The sequence below is a fragment of the Coregonus clupeaformis genome, unplaced genomic scaffold (genome assembly GCF_020615455.1).
Source record: "Coregonus clupeaformis isolate EN_2021a unplaced genomic scaffold, ASM2061545v1 scaf1657, whole genome shotgun sequence".
Lineage (NCBI taxonomy): Eukaryota > Metazoa > Chordata > Actinopteri > Salmoniformes > Salmonidae > Coregonus > Coregonus clupeaformis.
The window spans coordinates 63,971-85,884 of record NW_025535111.1 but is presented as its reverse complement, the minus strand read 5'-3'; the positions used below and the strand labels follow the sequence as shown (position 1 = coordinate 85,884).

The 21,914-nt window shown below is 42.1% G+C and overlaps 1 protein-coding gene across 2 annotated transcripts in view; it reads left to right on the top strand.

The window, feature by feature from the left end:
• The first annotated feature begins 5,685 nt into the window (after positions 1-5,685).
• The window catches only part of LOC123487330 (sodium/hydrogen exchanger 1-like), a 36,485-nt gene continuing 20,256 nt past the window's right edge, over positions 5,686-21,914 (top strand). For both annotated transcript variants that reach the window (XM_045218545.1, XM_045218546.1), the window contains exon 1: positions 5,686-6,797. In XM_045218545.1, the coding sequence (XP_045074480.1) occupies positions 6,485-6,797 (313 nt within the window). In that variant the 5' untranslated portion in view covers positions 5,686-6,484. The remainder of the gene's footprint in view (positions 6,798-21,914) is intronic.

The following is a 21,914-nucleotide window of genomic DNA, read 5'->3' as shown; positions in this document are numbered from 1 at the left end:
AGGTGGATGGATTATCTTGGAAAAGGAGAAATGCTCAAAATTTGAGATAAATAAGCTTTTTGTACGTATTAACAATTTCTAGGATATTTGATTTCAGCTCATGAAACATGGGACCAACACTTTACATGTTGTGTTTATATTTTTGTTCAGTATACATTAGATAGGCTCTGTGGTCATGGGAAAAATACCAGGCCTCTATTACTCTCTAAGAACAATCTCTGAGAACCTTAATGTGATTTGACCTTTGCAGTTTGGGAAATGATATTCACTGATATGCTAATGTTTATATAACTGAATATAATATAACAGATATAATAGGTTAATGAGGAAATTTATTCTACATTGGAAGAATAACTCTGACTCTTAAGAGCCAATTCTAACTTCCTAAATTAATGTCAATGGGAGACTAAGTGAAAATTCTAAAGTGGAAATTAGGATACATTCCTCTGAAATGCACTGAAGTGTAGACTGTTGTTTGAGCATCTCTACAAATCAAAATTGTTATCGCCACAGTCTATGTTCGTTTCATGCTGTCACAATATTATGGTGACTGACATTCTACTAGACATGTTGTCAGGGCTTGTCAGTGAGCACAGTGCTTACATTAGGAGACAGTGACAATGTGGCATGACATGACAGCATTTGTTTTTCGAATTGAACACAGTCTAAGGGTTCATGATTACTAGGCTGCATGTTGTGGATAGGATGAGACAGTACCAGTCTGCTAGCCTGGTTAAACCAGTTTGAATGCTACGCTCACCATTGTTTAACTTGAGCACAGCGTTCAGTTTGGTTTAACCAGGCTAGCGGTTTGCCAGGGATCTTGTGGTTTGCCACTAATGAAAAGGTCTGTTGACGTAGCCCGGTCAAAATCACACTAGTGCTTAGACGGTAGATGGTATCTAAGCATGATCTCATCAGGCCATGTGGAGGAAATAAAGCAGGCAACACAATGAATACAGTATTGTTGTTATTATTTCATCAGGCTTTACAAAACAGCACACTGTCTACTCAAGGTTACGATTATTATGATTTTTTAGTTGCTGACCTGTTTTCAATGATGTAGGCGTAGGGCACAGGCTATTTGTATGAGTACAGTGTGCATTTATTTGTTTGTGTCGAAGTGTGTGAGTTGTTTGTTTTTTCATGAGTGTGTGAGCATGGTCCTACAGTGCTGTTTAGAATGAATGTTTTCCATATCGAGGCCACATACACCATGGGGGTATACAAACAGTGGCTTTGGTAGCTACAGAAATATGGTCTGAACATAGAGATAGAGGACACTAGAGCCCAAAAGCCTGTTTTAGCATGGGCAGCGCTGCAGGTTGATATAAAGTGTCGTCAACTTTGTTCCAAGGGCAGAAAGAATCTGATTGGTTTAGGGCAAAACAAATCCGATTGGTTTCTAAAAGGTCAATGGGCAGAGTTTAACAGATGCAACTTTTAAAAACATGGCCCGAGGTTTGAACTGAGAATCTTATAAATAAAACTTTGAGTTAAAAGTTGTAACGTTTTGAAATCATTATTGTGTTACAGTAGTCAGACAAATTTGACAATATCTCTAAGATACAACTGGTCTCCTGACTTGAAGCAAAGAGGGAAATGTAGCAAGCTAGCAGCAACATGCTAAGCTAAACAGAGCAAGCTAGCTAAACATTTAGCAACCTCTTAGCTACTTATGTTGAATTATTAGAGCTACCTAGCTAGATAGCTAGCTAGCAAGGTGTCAAATATATAAGTAAGTCAGCTAACATTTGCTTTATTGAAATGTTACGTTTAATAACCCAGGGGGGCAGCAACGTAAAATGCTAAGCTAAACAGGGCTAGTTGCCTAGCAGATAGCTATACTAACGTTGAGTCATAAAATAGAGCTTGAGGACATTCACCATTTTGAAGAAGTCAACTGGGTGGGACTTCCTATGGGTTAATGAAGGATCACATAATTCCATCTAGGTCACCAGGAGGGATCAGCCAATTAATTATACTCGTAAGCAAACATTCCTTAACTGCGGGTGGCAGTAAATCGCCAACCTTGGCTTTATACCTGTTCAAACAACACACTCCAGGTGGCAGTATGCACCCTTTCAGTTTGTTTGCTAACTCATAGAAGTAGTAGTAGTAGAAGAAGAAAATTGACTACTTCAAAATGGAGATGGCCTCAATGGCGCTGCCATCCTCTCACAGACGCCATAATGGGACAGGTACAATGATGCGATGTCTATCTAAGTCTATGGGTCTGAATCATATGGTCTGTCCCACCTGTTTTTCTTCTATTGAAACATGCTGGAAATTACACCCAGTCCCCATCTGTAGGTTGAAGTGCTGCCTGGGTGTAATTGGCTTGTTTTGTTCCACATTATGTGGTTGGAGGAGAAGACATGGTGACCTGTTTACTCCATGAAGAGAGGGGCAAAAAATAGACACTTCAAAGCTATCATGTGACCCCAAAAATGGTTGCACACTAAACTGGCTAAAGTGACAACCCTTAAAAACGATGACTCATTTATAAATGTATATACTCTAATATAAATTGGGTTCAAGTATGATGGCACCTCTTTACTACAAAGCCATGAGTTCTTTGGTTTTGGTAACCTGAAAAGGGAAGGGAATGCTTTCTTTTAGTGAAGTTTGTTTTGCAATTCGTGTGATGTTTGTGACAACATTTTGTTTAGTGGGTTAGGGTTGTAAAACAAGGTTCAAAGGAACAACATTTCATCCGAACAGACATCAAACAATCATATTTTTCTTGGGGTTGGCTTGGTTCCAATGCACATTAGATTTCAGAATTGAGCCCTGAGGCCTTTGGGTTCATGTGCCCTTTCAAACACATGATGTACATATCTGCACTAACCAAGCTGAAAAAAGATAAACCAAACATGTGTTTAACTTAAGCGTCCTGGGTAATTTGGTTCATATCCACGGACCACAACGACATGTCTCTTTTTATTTTCTCAAAGTGTTTGATGTAGTTTGGAGTCATGTTGTAGCAATTTCAGTCCTTGAAGCAAACATTGGCACCATGACCTTAGCCACAATAGAGAGGAGAGAGTAAATGTACACATTTATGTGTACAAATATAGTCCAGACTTGCCAAAATTTTGGCTTCGCTCTCCATGATTGAAATGAGGGCAAACTTAATGGACTTTCCAAACTATGCAAATGAGAGCATCATGCCATGACTGAAGCCACAGCGCGTTGCATAAGGGTCATTCCATTTCATTTCAATCACTTTTTGACCACACCGCTTTTGATTTGAACTAAACTTTCCATATGTATTTGCCCATGGTGAAGTGGTCAGAAAGTGACATTTTGGACCTGAATGCTAAAACATTTAGGGGATGGAGGTGCTCAAAGTTGACCCATTTTGCATACCCCACCCTACCATGAGACATCCATGTCTTCATCACTGGAAAAGATAAACGGTTGAGTTTAATATCAAGCTTACAAACAGTATTGTCAAACTATTTAATAATTTCTTTTTTTTACATTTATGGTAAATTATCTAAAAACGCATCAACTCGATTTTTTTAATGTTCGCATATGTTGTATTTTAGACCCTATTTTACATAATCTGAGGTGTTTGAGTTGTGCCCGCCATCGGTTGAGACACAGCATACTCTTGAATACAGGGTGGGTGTCATTTCAATCATAGAAATATAATTCATAGAATGGACATATCCCTTCAAACCAATGCAATTTAGCTGGTACACCATTGACATTTAAATAACAATTTTAACTCCCAATTACTACCACAAAGATGGTCTCCGGTCCACCCACCATCGTATTTGAACTTAATAAATGGAAATGCATTTTCTGTAATCAATATTTCTATGATTTGAATAGATTCCCAATGGAAGATTGACAGTATAATTTAAAACAACTAATATTCACATTCAAGTCAACAACTCTCTCTGATGTGTGGACCTCCAACCATCTTTGTGCTACCATCTGAAAGTTGAATTTTTCAATGTATTCCTATTGTGATAAATTTCTAAGCCAAAACATGACACTCACCCTGAATTTAAGAGCATGCTGTGTCTAAACCTATGGCTGGCACAACACAAACATTTCAGATTATGTAAAATAGGTTTACACATTTTTTGATAATTTACATCTAAGGATAAAAGTTTTATTCAAGAAATTATAAAATAGTTGGACAACCCTGTTTGTAAGCTTTGAAATATCATATCAAACTCAATCGTTTATAATTTCCAGAGATGAAGACATGAATGTCTCATGGGTCAACTTTGACCACCTCTATCTCCTAAATGTTTTGGCATTCGGGTCCAAAAAGTTACTTTCTGAACACTTCTAAAATATGTATAAAACGTTTTCTTCAAATCAAAAGGGGTGCAGTCAAAAAGTGATTGCAATCGAATGGAACGACCCATAAAAGTAAGTTGGGCCATTTATATAACTGTTCATATCCAGACAAATAGATTTCAGATGGGGGAAATCAATTTCAATTAACTTTCTCCTGGCCTTAAAATGTGTGTATTGCCTGACTTGTATCGTACGCTTTATCTCAAGCAAATGAGAAAAATCTATTGTGCAATATCGCTTGAAGAAGTCATTTATAAAATAGGCACAGCAAACCTCTGTGTGTGTGTGTGTATCTCACTATAATGCTGCACAGAGTGCAAGGGTACATGCACTTGGTTTCCCATGCCAACGTGTGTGCCCAAACCCCAAGGGCATGAAGTGCAGCAACACAGGCATTTGATTGGTATTCATCATTTACATTTTAGTCATTTAGCAGACGCTCTTAGCCAGAGCGACTTACATGAATGCATACATGTATTTTTTGTTTTATTTTGTTTTATTTTTTTCATACTGGCCCCCCGTGGGATACGAACCCACATCCCTTCCGGCCAAATCCTCCCCTACCTTGGACGACGCTGGACCAATTGTGCACGCCCATGGGTCTCCCGGTCGCGGCCGGCTGCGACAGAGCCTGGACTCGAACCAGGATCTCTAGTGGCACAGCTAGCACTGCGATGCAGTGCCTTAGACCACTGGAGTACATCATAACTTATTCATGCAGATATTATCTCTGTGGTAGGCTGCATACAGGTGCTGGCAGGTCAAAATGTTTTGGCTGTACTCGTAAAAAAAACACAGCCATTTCCATATAACACATATTTGATATTGAAGGGATGGTGAAACGTTTTTGGTTGGACACACACAAAAACACACCTATTTCCATAACACAATTTTGATATTGAATTGAAAATCATTTTAAAGAGAAGACTCCAGTTGGGTATCTTTCAAATCAATGCATTTACAACAATATATTCTCACCCTAGAGGTACATTTTGAATTAGCCCACATTGAAGACTTAAATAACATGGAGTTTATGGCGCAATCAATTCCAACAGATGACAGAAACTAGGCTAGCCATAGCTTTGTTCTGCCCTGCAATGCAGGTAGATCAGCAATAGCAGTGCACGCCCTCAAGTCACCTGAGACAGAATGTGAAGCGCGCGACACAACTGCCCACTAGGCCTACACAGACTATTGAACAGGACTCTTAGCAAAAAGGAACAAATACATTTAGCCATATATGCGAATTTAAAGATACATTTTCCCAAGTCCTCTCACGCACCTCCTCTCCAACAGATGTCACTGTGGTCGAAAATAAAAAGGGCTCCCTCCCAATTCTCCTCCCTCAAACCTGCGCGAAAGGGTCTGCGTTTTGAAGGTTGTATTTATCTCGCTAACATCACACTACAGGAGTACATTTGCGGAGTGATAACATTAGAAGTCACTGTTGGAGAGATGTTGGAGCTAAAAAAGGATTGATGGAGCCACAAACACATCCTCATACTGACTGAGTTCAAAGAAGGTCTTGTCCTGTCGGGACAGGGTACGCCGCATACACGGATGCAAATACATGGAATGGAGTTGAAATATCTCGGATCCCCCACAAATGCAACGTGACAGTTCTAAACGTTTCATTCAAGGTCAATATTGGACTTCGATCAGCTGTAACCGCTGTCATTATCGAGGATATTTCTCTTCTTGTGGAACAGGAATTGTATGAGCAGCATCTTTTTACCCGTCGGCCGTGAGCAATGACATCTTTCGCGGAAGAGATTAACCTACGCTGTCAGTATCTGAAACAAGATATCGGACCAAGTTGTCAATTCAAATATGTGGGATTTATTTAGGAGAGGACATGTAACTAGCTAACTAACATAGCACTGTAGCCGTGTCTTGAGCTCTCGATGTCCGGTAGGATAGCTAGCTCGTGCACCTTCGACGTTTCCTACTTTCAATAATGTTGTTAGCCAGCTTGCTACCTGGAACTGCGGCACCCATCTCAAATAGCTAACTAAAGTTGGCTAGCTAGCCAGCCAATTGTCAAAAATTGATATTTTGTATGTCCTTTGGAAAACCAGTTGCTAGTGAGGAAAGTGTGTTTGTTACACGCAAACTTTACACGATCTCAAGCTCACTTTAAGTTATAAAAACGAATTTCAACATGTCTGTTCGGGTAGCTTTACAGTCACCCACTGGCTCCAGAAGTTTTCTGGAGCGGGGACTCCTACTTCTGGTGATATTGATATTTCTGGAGGGCACCGTACTGACGCTTGGAGCTGCCAGTTCACCGGACATCAGCGCTCGGGATAACGCTGGAGGACTCCATGACCACCAAGGGATAGAAGGCAGCTACGACCGTACTAACTACACCTACACAAAAAAGGCCTTCCCTGTCCTGTCTCTAGATTACCATCACATACAGGTGCCTTTCGAGATCTCGTTATGGGTGCTGCTGGCCTCTTTAATGAAATTAGGTGAGTAATACTGTCATATGTTATTTGAGCTAAATTTGGTTTGAGGTTCACTTTGTTTTATTTTCATAGCCTTACCAGTTGATTGAGGTGAGCAAACCATTGATTTCTATTTCAATTCAGTGTTATCAAGAGGATGTCTTGCCTGATATTCAGAGTTCATACCCTTTGAACCCCAATCAAATGTTAAAGTTCTAAGAAAATAGGGTTTGTTCCCTAGCAGGGATTATGAGATGGGAAAATACTACAACATTGACTGGGCAGAGTAATGTCAATAGGTGATTATGGAGTGGTAGTCCATAATGTGACACTCCCTTGTACTCTGCATAAAGATGTTACAGGATTAAGTGACTCAGGTATTGGTTGGACTTGTTTTCCTGTATTCTGTATAGTAAGTGATCTTCCTGGGAATGATGGCCGTACACTTAGGTCATGTTTTGAAGTGGAAGGTGCAATCAGTGCTCCTTGACACTTACCATAATGATGTGATGCATGACTAAGCAAGTTTTATGCTGCACTTTTGAGCATAGGCTAGACTGAAATCATTGCAATTTCTCATCAAGTGGACATCTTTGACCACACTGTTCCTGTTGAAAGCTGTTTTGTTGACACAGGATGTTTGGCAATGGAAACACGAGACACGCACCCACACTTTTCCTCAGCTCACTGGTTGTGGTCCCCTCGCTGCTCTCTGTCTTTCTCCTTGCTGCAATCATTTCATCTTGCACTGCATCTTCAGTTTCCTCAGCTCCTTTACTTGGTTATTGCTCTTCTTACAGTGCTCCTTCCATCTCCACTCCCTCATTCTTATCATGACACTCCTCTTTCCTTCTCGCTCTCCTCTCTCTCACCCTCTCATCTCCCACTCCCTTCCCTCTCTCTGCTTCTCCTTTTCGTGTATGCAGTGTGCTCTCCTCATGCCCCTGCACTGTCCCCTGCTGCCGTTTGCTAAGAGCCAGCAGCCTGCCAGCCTGTGGCCAGGCCAGAGAGGGACTGTCCCACTTACCCACTGTCCTAGCGGAAGATGGGGAGAGCGCCCAGCTGGGTGCAGTGGTTTGGAGGAGAGGGGAGTGAGGATGAGGCAAGGTGAAGGTCAAGAGGGAGAAATAAGATGGGGTGGAAAAGAGGAAATTGTAGATGTGATGGAAGTGCGAGAAAGAGACAGAGGGGAAATAGGTAGAAGGGAGAATGCAGGAGCGCAAAGAAAGGAGGAGGGAGGCAGATGTGAAAGATGAAGTGAGAGAGAGAGCGAGAGAGAGAGAGAGAGAAACATGAACAGCAGTGGTGACCTTCAGCTTCTGATTATGCTGAAACTCCTGTGTTTATAATCTGCTGTGGCAGCTACACTGCTCAGCCCCAGTGTCCTGCCTGTGTCCTGCTCAGATCTCATTCTTTCTTTTTTTTAAGCCTAAAGCTGCATCCATTTTCTATTGAAAAGTTATTTTGCTGTCCTGTCAGACTGGCTGTGCTTGCCCTGGTCATTTTCTCCAAGACTTCCTTCATTTGATAAGAAGGCCCTAAAATCAATATGCCTTATTCCCCTAAGAATTGGCTCTTCCTATGTGTCTATAGCCTTGGGATAGATATGATTATTGTAGCAGAGAGTGTGGTGAGAGGGAGATCTTCAGATTATTAAATGTTCTAGCAAGTGTGCCAACACTGATTAGGCCTAAAGAGTGCAGACCATATTGACGGATAGCAATGTATTGGCCTAGCTACACTTAACATTCAAGTGTTCAAAACAAACATTGTTCACATGAGTTGTGGCCCACATTCAGGACTAGCCTGTGCTTTTACCTCAGCAATCTTTACTGTACATCGGAAGACGTGTATTAGACTTGGCCTAGATCTCTCTCGTAAACTCTGTCTAACCATTAACAGTGGGAATGTGTGTTAACAAGCTATTAACCCATTGCTATAAATGACCCTGTTTCACATTTGAATGTGTAATGCATCAAAGCACATGTAGTTTGGTGTTCAGTTCAACTACTAGACGATAGGCACAGAAGGCAATTTATATGCTAGCTAGAACCCTGCGTCTCCGAAGGGTCATGGTGGTAGTAGTATACAACACTAATAAGGATAGGATAGGCTAATCAAAGCCAGGAATGTAGGTTGTTAACATTTACATGCAGTAGGGTTGATATGATTAGGCCTCTATCTGAAGAGTTAGGCTGAAGACTAGACTACATTGGTAGGTCTGCATGGTTTTGCAGCTCAATTAGGTCTACTCCTACAGTATGTTTAGGCAACAGGTGACCAGGTAGGTACAATAACCTCTTTTACAATATGCCTGGCTACGGGGCTGTAGTGGAACAGGTTGAGAGCTTCAAGTTCCTTGGTGTCCACATCACCAACGAACTATCATGGTCCAAACACACCAAGACAGTCGTGAAGAGGGCACGACAAAGCCTATTCCCCCTCAGGAGACTGAAAAGATTTGGCATGGGTCCTCAGATCCTCAAAAAATTATACAGCTGCACCATCGAGAGCATCCTGACTGGTTGCATCACCGCCTGGTATGGCAACTGCTTGGCCTCCGACCGCAAGGCACTACAGAGGGTAGTGCGTACGGCCCAGTACATCACTGGGGCCAAGCTTCCTGCCATCCAGGACCTCTATACCAGGCGGTGTCAGAGGAAGGCCCTCAAAATTGTCAAAGACTCCAGCCACCCTAGTCATAGACTGTTCTCTCTGCTACTGCACGGCAAGCGGTACCGGAGTGCCAAGTCTAGGTTCAAAAGACTTCTCAACAGCTTCTACCCCCAAGCCATAAGACTCCTGAACAGCTAATCATGGCTACCCGGACTATTTGCACTGCCCCCCCACCCCATGCTTTTTACGCTGCTGCTACTCTGTTAATTATTTATGCATAGTCACTTTAACTCTACCCACATGTACATATTACCTCAACTACCTCAACTAGCCTGTGCCCCCGCACATTGACTCTGCAACGGTACCCCCCTGTATATATAGCCTCCCTACTGTTATTTTATTTTACTTCTGCTCTTTTTTTTCTCAACACTTTTTTTGTTGTTGTTTTATTTTTTACTTTTTTTGTTAAAAATAAATGCACTGTTGGTTAAGGGCTGTAAGTAAGCATTTCACTGTAATGTCTGCACCTGTTGTATTCGGCGCATGTGACCAATACAATTTGATTTGATTTGGCGACTCAAGTTTGTCATGCCATGTTTGCATTACAAATGGTGGTAACTTAAACTAAAATGGAATGCGGCAGCGCCCTGTTCTGTTCTCCTGAGAGCCCAAGTCCTACCCACCCACATTATGGGCCGTTGGTCTAATCAGTGGTCAATATTTGTCATGGGGTAAACCAACTGCTACCTGGAGGTGCTTGAATGGAAACTGAAGAAAATAAATGGAGAGAGTCCGTGCTAAGCTCTTTTCCACTTGGCTCACTCTTACAACACTCACTCACAATGCATAAGATTGCATAGTTGTCCCTTCAATGCACCTTTGACTCAATTAGGGCTGACCCCATTTAGTCGACTGGTCGAATGTTTGGAGGATAGGCTGTTGGTCGACCAAGATTTTTTTTTGTAGAGCAGTGGCAAATATATTTTTTAAAAAAATATGGCACACGAGACACGTCTGATTCACTCCTGTCTGAGTGGACTAATCCATTGCGGGGGTTGGCACACAAGTATCACCAGTAGTATATTTACAATGTTTGTTTGGTTACGGTAACTTCTGTTAATGCATTCAATATATTATTATTATTATTATTATTATTATTATTACAGTCTTACCATTATCATTGTAGGAGTGATACTATTTCTGGTTGTCTTAACTCACCATCACTGTGGAGCTTCTCAAATATTTGTTTTCTTCGCCTCAAACAGCAAGTAAACAAAGTCTGTTTTTACATCCATTGAGGATGACAATAGTTTCTCAACATAGCCTATTTGAAAAATCTTTCCAGCTCTCTCCATTTCGATAACCAATCAGTGTGAAAGGGAAAAATGTAATGCTCTGATCTGGTGGAAACATTATAAAATAGGCCTACCTGATCACTTTGCAAAATCTAATCAAATCAAATTTGTCACATGCACCGAATACAACCAATGTAAACCTTACTGTGAAATGCTTACTTACAAGCCCTTAACCAACAATGCAATTTTAAGAGAAATAAGTGTTAAGAAAATAGCCTACAGCTGTCTCTGTCTGTTTGGAGCTCACTGGCACGGGAAACTCTGAGGACCCAGAATATTTATACAATGTTGCAATTTTTTTTTTCACTGGACCACTGATTGACCGGCCCGGAGAATTTCCAAAAAGCCCTGTTTGTTTCTTTTCAAGAGTTTATACTTTGAGTCCTGTGTATCTCCTGTTAGATTTTGTTTCCACCACAAATGGTTCACTGAAAGATCAAGGCACTCCTTAAGAGGCCGTTATCTACAGTAAACATACAACTGAGATGGATGATAACCTGAGAGGGGGACCGCACAACTGTCAGTTGGTGCACTTCTCCACATACTGTAACAGTGCACAATGGAGATGTTGTACATCACAAAGCAATATAAAAATATTACTACTACAATCGTGGTCTGACTATGGAAACCATAATTAGATTAGGCCTGGGCCTAATCATTTTACAACATCAAACCCAATCACCTTGTTAGTCACCTTGAGTTGTCAGGAACTGGGAGTGGTCTAAAACTATGGCTAGTAGGCTAAATGGCTCCAGTGGACTCAAATCCCAGGTTTGTAATTTTATCTCAGTTTGCTCAAGGTTGGTTTTCTTGGTGAACATAAGGAGATATATGCCTTACAAATGAGTAGGCTATAATGAGAAACCTGGCCTACATAATCTGTTTATCTAAGCACTGCTTCTAGCATGAGTATTTAAAACTGAATTACAGGACACGACTCCAGGGTACGAAGAGTAAAAGATTTGCGCATTCGGCTCTGCAAACAAGCCTAGCACTGATATGGTTAGGTGGTCTTAGCACATAGCTGAGTAATGTGACAGTGAAGTCAGAAGATGCAACGGTTGCCTGATTTGTCACAGTGGCCTTCAGACCTAATATTTAATGACTGTGTGGAAGTCTGGGAGAGATAACAAGTAGGCCTATATCATTAACTGAAACACCACTCACTTTTCCTGCCAAAGTGTTATGACTTTCAAGGTTTTCCCATTATTTGCTTATATCGCTCTTTTTTAAAAACTTTTTCATCCCATCGACATAGTAAAAAAACTTAGGCTAGTTATGTGTTACCAGGGTATTCACATAGGTTGATTGTCCATATAAACTAATATCCGAATTGAATAGCATTCATCGACGTCTTGGGGATACAGACCTACAATTATTGCAGTGAATATTGTGTTGGATAGCCTACGCTTTAGTCTTTGTCTCAGCCTTGGGCTTGACATTGGTTTTGGCTCTTATCTTTTGCAGTCTTCTCATCCCTGTGGCTCACTGTAATCTGTCACCGATAGCATACGGGAAGAAATAGATCCAGCTTAATCTGATGGATTAGGCCATATAGCCACTCCTTACCATACATACAAGGGAACCCCTGTGGGGGACACGCTGATGACTTCACATGTCAACATTTAGCAAGATTTGTCTTCACAGTTTAGTCATGCCTCAGTGACAATCTTCAGAGGGCAATAGGTTAATGCTCAGTTATCTTAAACATCAAAGAAGGTCTGTAAACCTCAGAGTTAGCCTTTAATCTACAAATGTTTAACTTTTTTCTTTTAGGGCTTTGATTAGAGTTCTATTTGACTTGCCTCTTCAGGCCGGATCTCATCAATTGGTTGCAGCATTGGAAGCGACGTGTGTGACAGTCGAAGTTGCAATGTGTCAACAGGGCTAGTATCACAGTCCTGCCAAAAATCATTATGAAAACAAACCTCTGGTGCAGAAATATGTGGAATGAGCATAAGAAGTGTAAAGGACACACTATTACTGAACCAGTTCCTTCAGAAAGGACTTCCAGTAAGATGTGTGTTGCATAAGATCCCACTAGTGTTGCACAGTATACTGAAACTCAACTCAAGTACTGTTTTGATACTACAACAAACCCAGATTTGCTGATTTTAAGCCTATAAATGAGTTTGTGCCTTGACCATAGATTCCTATGCCTCTGCATAAAACAAAATGTATTTTATTTTATTTACTCAAACCACAGAGGGCCGTATGTTTGACACCCCTGTTCTAGAGAATGTGTCAGCTGTCTGCAATCTGGTTAGGAGCTTCAGGCACATCAACAGTGCCTCCAATGTTTAGGCCTAACCATTGGCTGAAATGTAAAACAAATGATCATTTTCTCAAAGGAGCTCAACCATATAGTGTAAAACAGTATGTCCTGACGGACAGGAGCCAAGTGAAAGGGCCTTTTTATAACTACATTTATTTCAGCTCTGCTTGCTACCTGTCCTCTCTTGGCTTTGTATTGTCTTAAGCCATTGGGTGTGACCTAGCTAGGAGGCCTAACACAGACCATTGTAGGTGAAAGAGCTCCTTGTCCAGGGGTAATTTAGCATTCCAGTCCTGAATTGACTGTTTGGTCTCTGGCTGTTAGCGGTTGCAGTCGTAATCACTTTAGTCCATCCAATTATTACGTCTGCCCTTTTCCTGCACGCTACATCTTATTTACTCGAATTGATCTGTAATGAAATTCCTCTGAAGACTGGAGTTTTTCCTTGAGATAAGTGCTTTGCTATGTCATTGCAACCGGTTGGAATAGCCTGGCAACAGGAACCTGCTGCTTTTATACTAATGTGTATATACCTGTTTTAGGGCTGTATAATTAATTCATAATAAATGAATTCACATCAAAATCACAATATTGACTTGTGTAATATCCATATCGCAAGTGATGCATATTGCATGCACGATTTTGAAATGTCCGTTTTTATAGTTTACTGTGTTTGTCGTCTCTTTCCCCGTCCTCTGTCGTGATCACCTTGCGGGATACAACTCAGCCCATGGGAGCCCACTGACAATAGCAGAGGGTCCCACCATTTGGCCATGGCCCGTAGGCCTGACGGACACCCGACGCTGCTAGCACTCAGCGTTGGAAAGGCCGCATCAACAATAGCCCCACAGGAACGACTTCCATCACAGAAGCCATCATCCCCAATAGGCGTAAACACTGGTGAAACGCACTGTGACCCAGCCAAAATTTGGCTGAGCAGAGCCGGATCCCGGACACCTTCCGTGGTGGATAGAAAAGTGCAATCGCGAGTAAGTCTAGCTCATGTCCCAGAAACATAATGCGCTGAGATGGCGTCAGACAACTCGTTTTCTGGTTTCTTATGAATAGCTCAAGTCCCAGAAACAGAATGCGCTGAGATGGCGTCAGACAGCTCTTTTTCTGGTTTCTTATGAAGCCTAGGGACTGAATACGGGACACTAGCATGGATGTGTGTAATACTGCTTGCCCCCTCGACTCCACCACCACCAGCCAATCGGCTGTAATAACCGGCGGCTCGTGAGCATTCTAAGTTTGTAGACTGAGGTGTTTGCTGAGGGCACGTAGGTCTAGAATGGGACGCAAAGTCCCGTCCCTTTCCGGAACCAGGAAATACCATCTATACTAGCCGTTCTGTGTCTTCGACATAGGAAACACTCGGATTGCCCGCTTCTGGAGACTGGAGGATATTTCCCCCCTCTAAACGTACGCTGAGGCCTCGGGAACAGTCAACGTGATGACGCTGCAGAAGCATGGGGGACTCACAACAAATTGTAGCTTGTACCCTGACGTCACTGTTCGCATGATCCAGGGTGACACTGCGCATGCGCTCCATTGGATGTAACAGACATCAAGCCTCCCGTGAAGTGCATCTGAAAGGGGCATTTCCACCACTCTTGACAACCGTGTGTCTGAATGTGGGGAAGGGACGCTTTTCATCAAACTGACATGATTGACACCCGTAAACACTTGGGGTTGAAGAAAAACTGTGTTCATGTGTCAAGGTTTGCCTAAATACCGGCCCACTCTGGGTACAAGGGCTCCGGCAATCAGTGATGTAACCCGATTGGCAGTGCCACCTGGGGGTACTGTTGTCACAACAAGCCTCATTCGGTTTAGGCGGTAAGATGCGTTCCGGTAACCGGCTGCCACCCAGCGCTGGACTGCATGCAATAGAAAAATAGACCCAGGGAGCTTACTCTACCGACCAGTCATGGGTACTGGCGACAAAGCACCTTGTAACCTAGATTCGTAATTTAATCTAATTTCCAGGAATGAAAAGCGCTGAGCTGGAGAAAGACCGCTCATTTCGGGGACAACGAACACAATTGAATTTTGTGTCACTCATTGAGCATTTTTGGGATGCTCTGGATCGACATGTACGACAGCATGCTCCAGTTCCCACCAATATCCAGCAACTTTGCACAGCCATTGAAGAGGAGTGGGACAACATTCCACAGGCCACAATCAACAGCCTGATCAGCTCTATGCGAAGGAGCTGTCGCGCTGCATGAGGCAAATGGTGGTCACACCATATACTGACGGGTTTTCTGATCAGATGTGACCAGCACATGTGTATCTGTATTCCCAGTCATGAGAAATACATAGATTAGGGCCTAATTTATTTATTTCAATTGACTGAATTCCTTATATTAACTAACTCAGAAAAATCTTTGAAATTGTTGCATTTTGTGTTTATATTTTTTTTTTCAGTGTCAATAGACTCTAGGGGGTCAATTCATTGGGGCATGGTCACAAACCTGAACCCGGCTTGTCAGACTTCGTCGTTTCGGTCGTGTTAGCCATCTAATTTATTGCTATAGCCAGGCCAAGTAATTAGAAGAATAACTAATTGTTCGTGACTAGGAAACTGATGAGAACCATACAACCTCCAGGGGGTGAGCACGCTCTGCCACTAAGGGACAGTTTAGTTGGCACAACGTAAGACTGTCTGTCTCGTTTTCCAATTTGTTTGTTTTAGTAGTGTGAATCGTTCCTGTTCAAACTGAGGTGAAGAGCGGAATAATTGAAGGAATTAATCAGAGCCTCACGCTTATCACCTGTGGAAGGTGGGGCTTCCAGCAAGGCACAGATTTCATTTGGCCTTGTCAGGCGTGATTCTAGAGCCTTAAACCGAAGTCGCGAGAGCGTGACTCCCCATAGTATGTTGTACCAAAGTTGACTGACACAATAGACTGAAATAAACAACACATTGAGAAATGTCATGACATAGTGACAACATTAGACATCAGAAAATGCATTGAGGAGATGCGGCAGACCGAGTGCTGACAGCTCAGAACTTTCCAAACACACACAGTCACTGACACACATACAAACTTGGTATCCTGTTCCCTGTTGAATCTCTGGAATTTGACCGGTTGCTGCAGCCAGGTTATTTATGGATCGTGATTCAGAAGTTGGGAGTCTGGCAACCTAAAGTCCCTCCGGTTCAGATTCACTTCTCAGAGGAAATAGAAGGCACACAACTCTTAGGGACCAACACTATGTTTTGCAGGCTATGTATCATGGTTGGGGTAAATTCGCTTTTCAATGAGGAAAAATTTGTATAGGAATTTTGTTTATTTTCTGAATTTAAATGGAATTGACTCCAACCCTGCTATGTTTCTACTACTAATAACACCTTTGCGATGAGTAACTAGAGTTTGGGTTCTGCTTACATAAATTAATATTGTTGACAATATTGACAGTGTTGATTCTGAAATGACTAATCTCACGTCACTGAGGACCTTTAATGTTCCCTTAACACGACAGTGTGGTGAAGAAGGCTGAAGAAATGTGGCTTGGCCCCCTAAGACCCTCACAAACTTCTACAAATGCACCATTAAGAACATCTGTTGGGCTGTATCACCGCCTGGTATGGCAATTGCACCGTCCGCAACCGCAGGGCTCTTCAGAGGGTGGTGCGGTCAGTCCAACGCATCATCGGGGGCACACTGCCTGCCCTACAGGACCTCTACAGCACCCAGTGTCACAGGAAGGCCAAGAAGATCATCAAGGACCTCAAGAACAAGGAATGTGCATTTCGCTGCACTTGCCATAACACCTGCTAAATTGTGTACTTGACCAATAAAATGTGATTTAATGATTGTTGACAAGGATTTCTTAAACACTTGCATCGCAATTCTCTGCACTCTTGTTTGTCTTGCTGTGAGGAAATAATAGCCTGGAAGTTACTGAGGCATTCTGACAGCTCCTCAGAAGTAGTTTGGCAGAAATCACTGTTGTTATGGGTGTGGGTTTCCTAGGCAACCTTGTTCTAAGTAATCTATTCTATTGAGTGGGTGGAATAATTAGCATGTCAGAGAAGTACAATTGACCCTTTGCTAAGTCCCGTCCCAGAATTTTGGCCAACCAATCGCAGTGCTCCAATGGATAGAAACTGTCGTCGAGTCCAACACCGTCGGACAATCTCACGTTTAAATCGCATGAAAGCCAGTGAGTTTTCTTAAAATAATGAATTGTTTGAATGGCTTAATAATTGAACAGTGCATCAGGAGCACTTTCTACTGTGATTCCTGAAATGCAGAGCCTGTTGATGGAGGATTTTTCAAATCCAAAATTATACTTTTGTTACATTGCTTGTTAGCTCAGTTGGTTAACTAGCTCTGTCTCATTGACCACCAAACGTTGCTAATGCTAGCTAGCTAGTTAGCCACTTAATATAACTTTTCCCGAAATGTATGTTAGCTAGCTAAGTTATCAATGTTATGAATACAACTCCCATCTGCTGGCGACATCAGGATATGATTTGAGAGCACTAGTTGGCTCCAAAAGTGGTTATAGATTTGACTGCATGATGACAGTAGGCTAATGTCTATCTGTTTTAATTGCAACTTTAATTAAACAGCCAGCACTCTATCAAATCAGTCAGAGATTAATGCATTTTCTCAGATCTCGCTTAAACACAAGTCTCGGAGTAAGAATGGTACACGTCAAGCTCTCAAACGAGTGATGCTCAAATCTAGCCTGAGCCTTTTGTAGTGTCCTCCAAGCAGTCTGTGTTATCTTAACTCCTTTGTTCGCCCACATGGTGAAGATGCTTCCTCTAAATTGTGGAAGGGTGCCAGTCTCCTGACGAAGCCGGTTGAAAGAGAGTGCCCCAAGCACCACATCTCTTTATGGGAAGGTTAGGCCTCTTTGGGCCGTTCATCACTGGAATTCCTTGGACATTCCTCGGCACTAGCACTGTAGTACTTTAAAACAGCAGCTGTGTTTGGCAGTGTTCTGGACTCCATAGAGATGGCCTTGTTTAGCCTGTGAAAGAGTGTGTCCAACACTGAAAGTGTTGCCTTCCAGCTGACTGAGTTGATGAAAAACATCAGATGCCCTGTATACCTAGGAGTTTGCTGAGCGCGTTTAAGCTAGGCAAAGGCATCCTCTGCTCAGACATTCTCAATGTTCATTATTTTATAATTCACAGACTCTACTGTTTCCCACTGTAAATGCTTGCTCTTTTTCACACATTCCTCTCCTGACCCCTTATCCTTGAAAACCTCTGACGGCAATAAGGACCCTGACCATTATGTAACTGTGTGATCTGCTAATGATGACATGCTAATTAACTATGTGTGAGTGTTGGAGAAGGGCAGTTTACCTGCCTTCCTGCCTGCCTCTCATCTCCTTTCTCTGTCCCAGTGGGATCACACCCTGTGCTAGCCAGACCAGATGGTGCTGTCAATGTGCCACCCCTACCCTCGCTGAATGGCTGCCAACGTGCCATCCCACACTTTAAAATCAGGGATTTTTCTTCTAATGAATTTCTTGGGCAGGGTGCTTAAGCGTCCAAAAAGTAAAACATGAAAATAAAAGAATGTTTGGGCAATTTTTTGTGATGGAAAAACGCTTTCAGTGTAAACTTAAACTACTAAAACCAGATATAAAGGATGTAGAAACGATAATTGACCTACTATATCTGTTTTTCATTATATAATCTTTGTGAACTAAGAATGACCAAAATATAAAAGCTAGACAATCAGGGAGAAAGGAAAATACCCAAAACAATGAATTTAGCAGTATTGATTTTATGTTTGAGCAAAATAACACAGCATTGGCCATGGCAAAATGCATAGAATAGCAGAAAAATGTGCTTTAGAATGCAACATTTTCTCTCCGCTCCATGAAGAAATTTGTAGAAATGCAGGAAATTGACTTAGAAATGCAGAAACTTCTCTACACAGCGTCTCTTAACGTTTTCTCTCAAATTCAGATACACCGATGGGCTGACCGCGCCCCCTGCCACGCCCACCTAAGCTCCTTTTGATCCAGAAAAAAACTTGAATAGAAGGGCTTTAATATTGCAGAGTCATGGTCTGTAAGGTGGGCCTTGACTGGCTGCAATGTAACTCGGTGGCACGATGTCATTTGCAAGGTGACATTACCTCATGCGGCAGCAGTGTAAATATACACTGTGTGGATACTGTGTCAGGGTTTCGTGTCAGACTACAGAAAGGCTTCAGGAGGAATGGGATTTGAAGGGTCACATAGTGTCTGATGCAGTCCATTGACTGACTGGCTAGCCTATCAGAACTAGTCGTTGAACAATTTCCCCCTTAAAAACATTTGTCAGGCAGTTTCCACATAAGGCTTGAAAAGGCATTCATTTAGCAGAGTCTCCCAGGCCCAGTTTTTCAAAGGTTATGTGATCGGATTTCGTCAATCAGATAGGATTAAATGTTAGAATTGGGTTTTTCAAAACCGGATAAGGTTATCCAATCTGACCTTTTTAATCAGGAGGTTTGAATGTTGTTTTTGCGTTTTTCAAAACTCAAAGGTAGTGATTAGGATACACGCTTAGAAAAAAGGGTTCCAAAAGGATTCTTTGGCTGTACCCATAGGAGAACCCTTTTTGGTTGCAGGGAGAACTGTTTTTGGTTCCACATAGAACCCTTTTGGGTTACATGTAGAACTCTATGTGGAAAGGGTCCTACCTGGAACCAAAAATGGTTATTCAAAGGGTTCTCCTATGGGGACAGCCGAGGAACCATTTTAGGATCTAGAAAGCACTTATTTTCCCTAAGAGTGTAGTTTTGATGCTGAAAATCTGGATTATCTCGATCCCACAGGAAGGGTGGATTCACGGTAGATTTAGAAAGGTGAAAGGCCCTACAACCAAGAAAATTAAATGTAACTAAGGTTTAAAAAACATTCTTACATTTGAAAACCAAAGGTTCATTATGTTAAATTGACTGCAGTATATAGTGCCTTCAGAAAGTATTCACACCTCTTGACTTTTTCCACATTTTTTTTCATTCTGATTTAAGATTCAAAGTTTTGAAACACTGAGCCCAGGGACTAGGCTAGCCTATCTGAGCCTGCATTAATTATGTTGCCTTGAGCCATGGCAGCTAATTGCGATAGTTTACTTGAAATGACTCACAAAGAAATGGGATTATGAAATAAACCATCAGAGAAAGGACTGTTGGCACATCCTGTATCATTTTCTGTTACATTTAGGCTTAGTTAACAAGTTGAAGTGTGTTTTGTATGGTGTTAATTCTATACAAGAGCAAGGTAATGTTCATTATGAAGTCTTTACTTCAGCATCACTCTGTAGCATGCAAACAGTTCCATTCAGTGCATAGTAAGTAATGTCTAACTTGGCTCACTAGTACTACAGTGAGGGAAAAAAGTATTTGATCCCCTGCTGATTTTGTACGTTTGCCCACTGACAAAGAAATGATCCGTCTATAATTTTAATGGTAGGTTTATTTGAACAGTGAGATACAGAATAACAACAACAAAAATCCAGAAAAACGCATGTCAAAAATGTTATAAATTAATTTGCATTTTAATGAGGGAAATAAGTATTTGACCCCCTCTCAATCAGAAATATTTCTGGCTCCCAGGTGTCTTTTATACAGGTAACAAGCTGAGATTAGGAGCACACTCTTAAAGGGAGTCTCAGCTTGTTACCTGTATAAAAGACACCTGTCCACAGAAGCAATCAATCAATCAGATTCCACTCTCCACCATGGCCAAGACCAAAGAGCTCTCCAAGGATGTCAGGGACAAGATTGTAGACCTACACAAGGCTGGAATGGGCTACAAGACCATCGCCAAGCAGCTTGGTGAGAAGGTGACAACAGTTGGTGCAATTATTCGCAAATGGAAGAAACACAAAATAACTGTCAATCTCCCTCGGCCTGGGGCTCCATGCAAGATCTCACCTCGTGGAGTTGCTATGATCACGAGAACGGTGAGGAATCAGCCCAGAACTACACGGGAGGATCTTGTCAATGATCTCAAGGCAGCTGGGACCATAGTTACCAAGAAAACAATTGGTAACACACTACGCCGTGAATGACTGAAATCCTGCAGCGCCCGCAAGGTCCCCCTGCTCAAGAAAGCACATATACAGGCCCGTCTGAAGTTTGCCAATTAACATCTGAATGATTCAGAGGAGAACTGGGTGAAAGTGTTGTGGTCAGATGAGACCAAAATCGAGCTCTTTGGCATCAACTCAACTCGCCGTGTTTGGAGGAGGAGGAATGATGCCTATGACCCCAAGAACACCATCCCCACCGTCAAACATGGAGGTGGAAACATTATGCTTTGTGGGTGTTTTTCTGCTAAGGGGACAGGACAACTTCACCGCATCAAAGGGACGATGGACGTTGCCATGTACCGTCAAATCTTGGGTGAGAACCTCCTTCCCTCAGCCAGGGCATTGAAAATGGGTCGTGGATGTGGTATTCCAGCATGACAATGACCCAAAACACACGGCCAAGGCAACAAAGGAGTGGCTCAAGAAGAAGCACATTAAGGTCCTGGAGTGGCCTAGCCAGTCTCCAGACCTTAATCCCATAGAAAATCTGTGGAGGGAGCTGAAGGTTCGAGTTGCCAAACGTCAGCCTCGAAACCTTAATGACTTGGAGAAGATCTGCAAAGACGAGTGGGACAAAATCCCTCCTGAGATGTGTGCAAACCTGGTGGCCAACTACAAGAAACGTCTGACCTCTGATTGCCAACAAGGGTTTTGCCACCAAGTACTAAGTCATGTTTTGCAGAGGGGTCAAATACTTATTTCCCTCATTTAAAATGTAAATCAATTTATAACATTTTTGACATGTGTTTTTCTGGATTTTGTTTGTTATTCTGTCTCTCACTGTTCAAATAAACCTACCATTAAAAGTATAGACTGATAATTTCTTTGTCAGT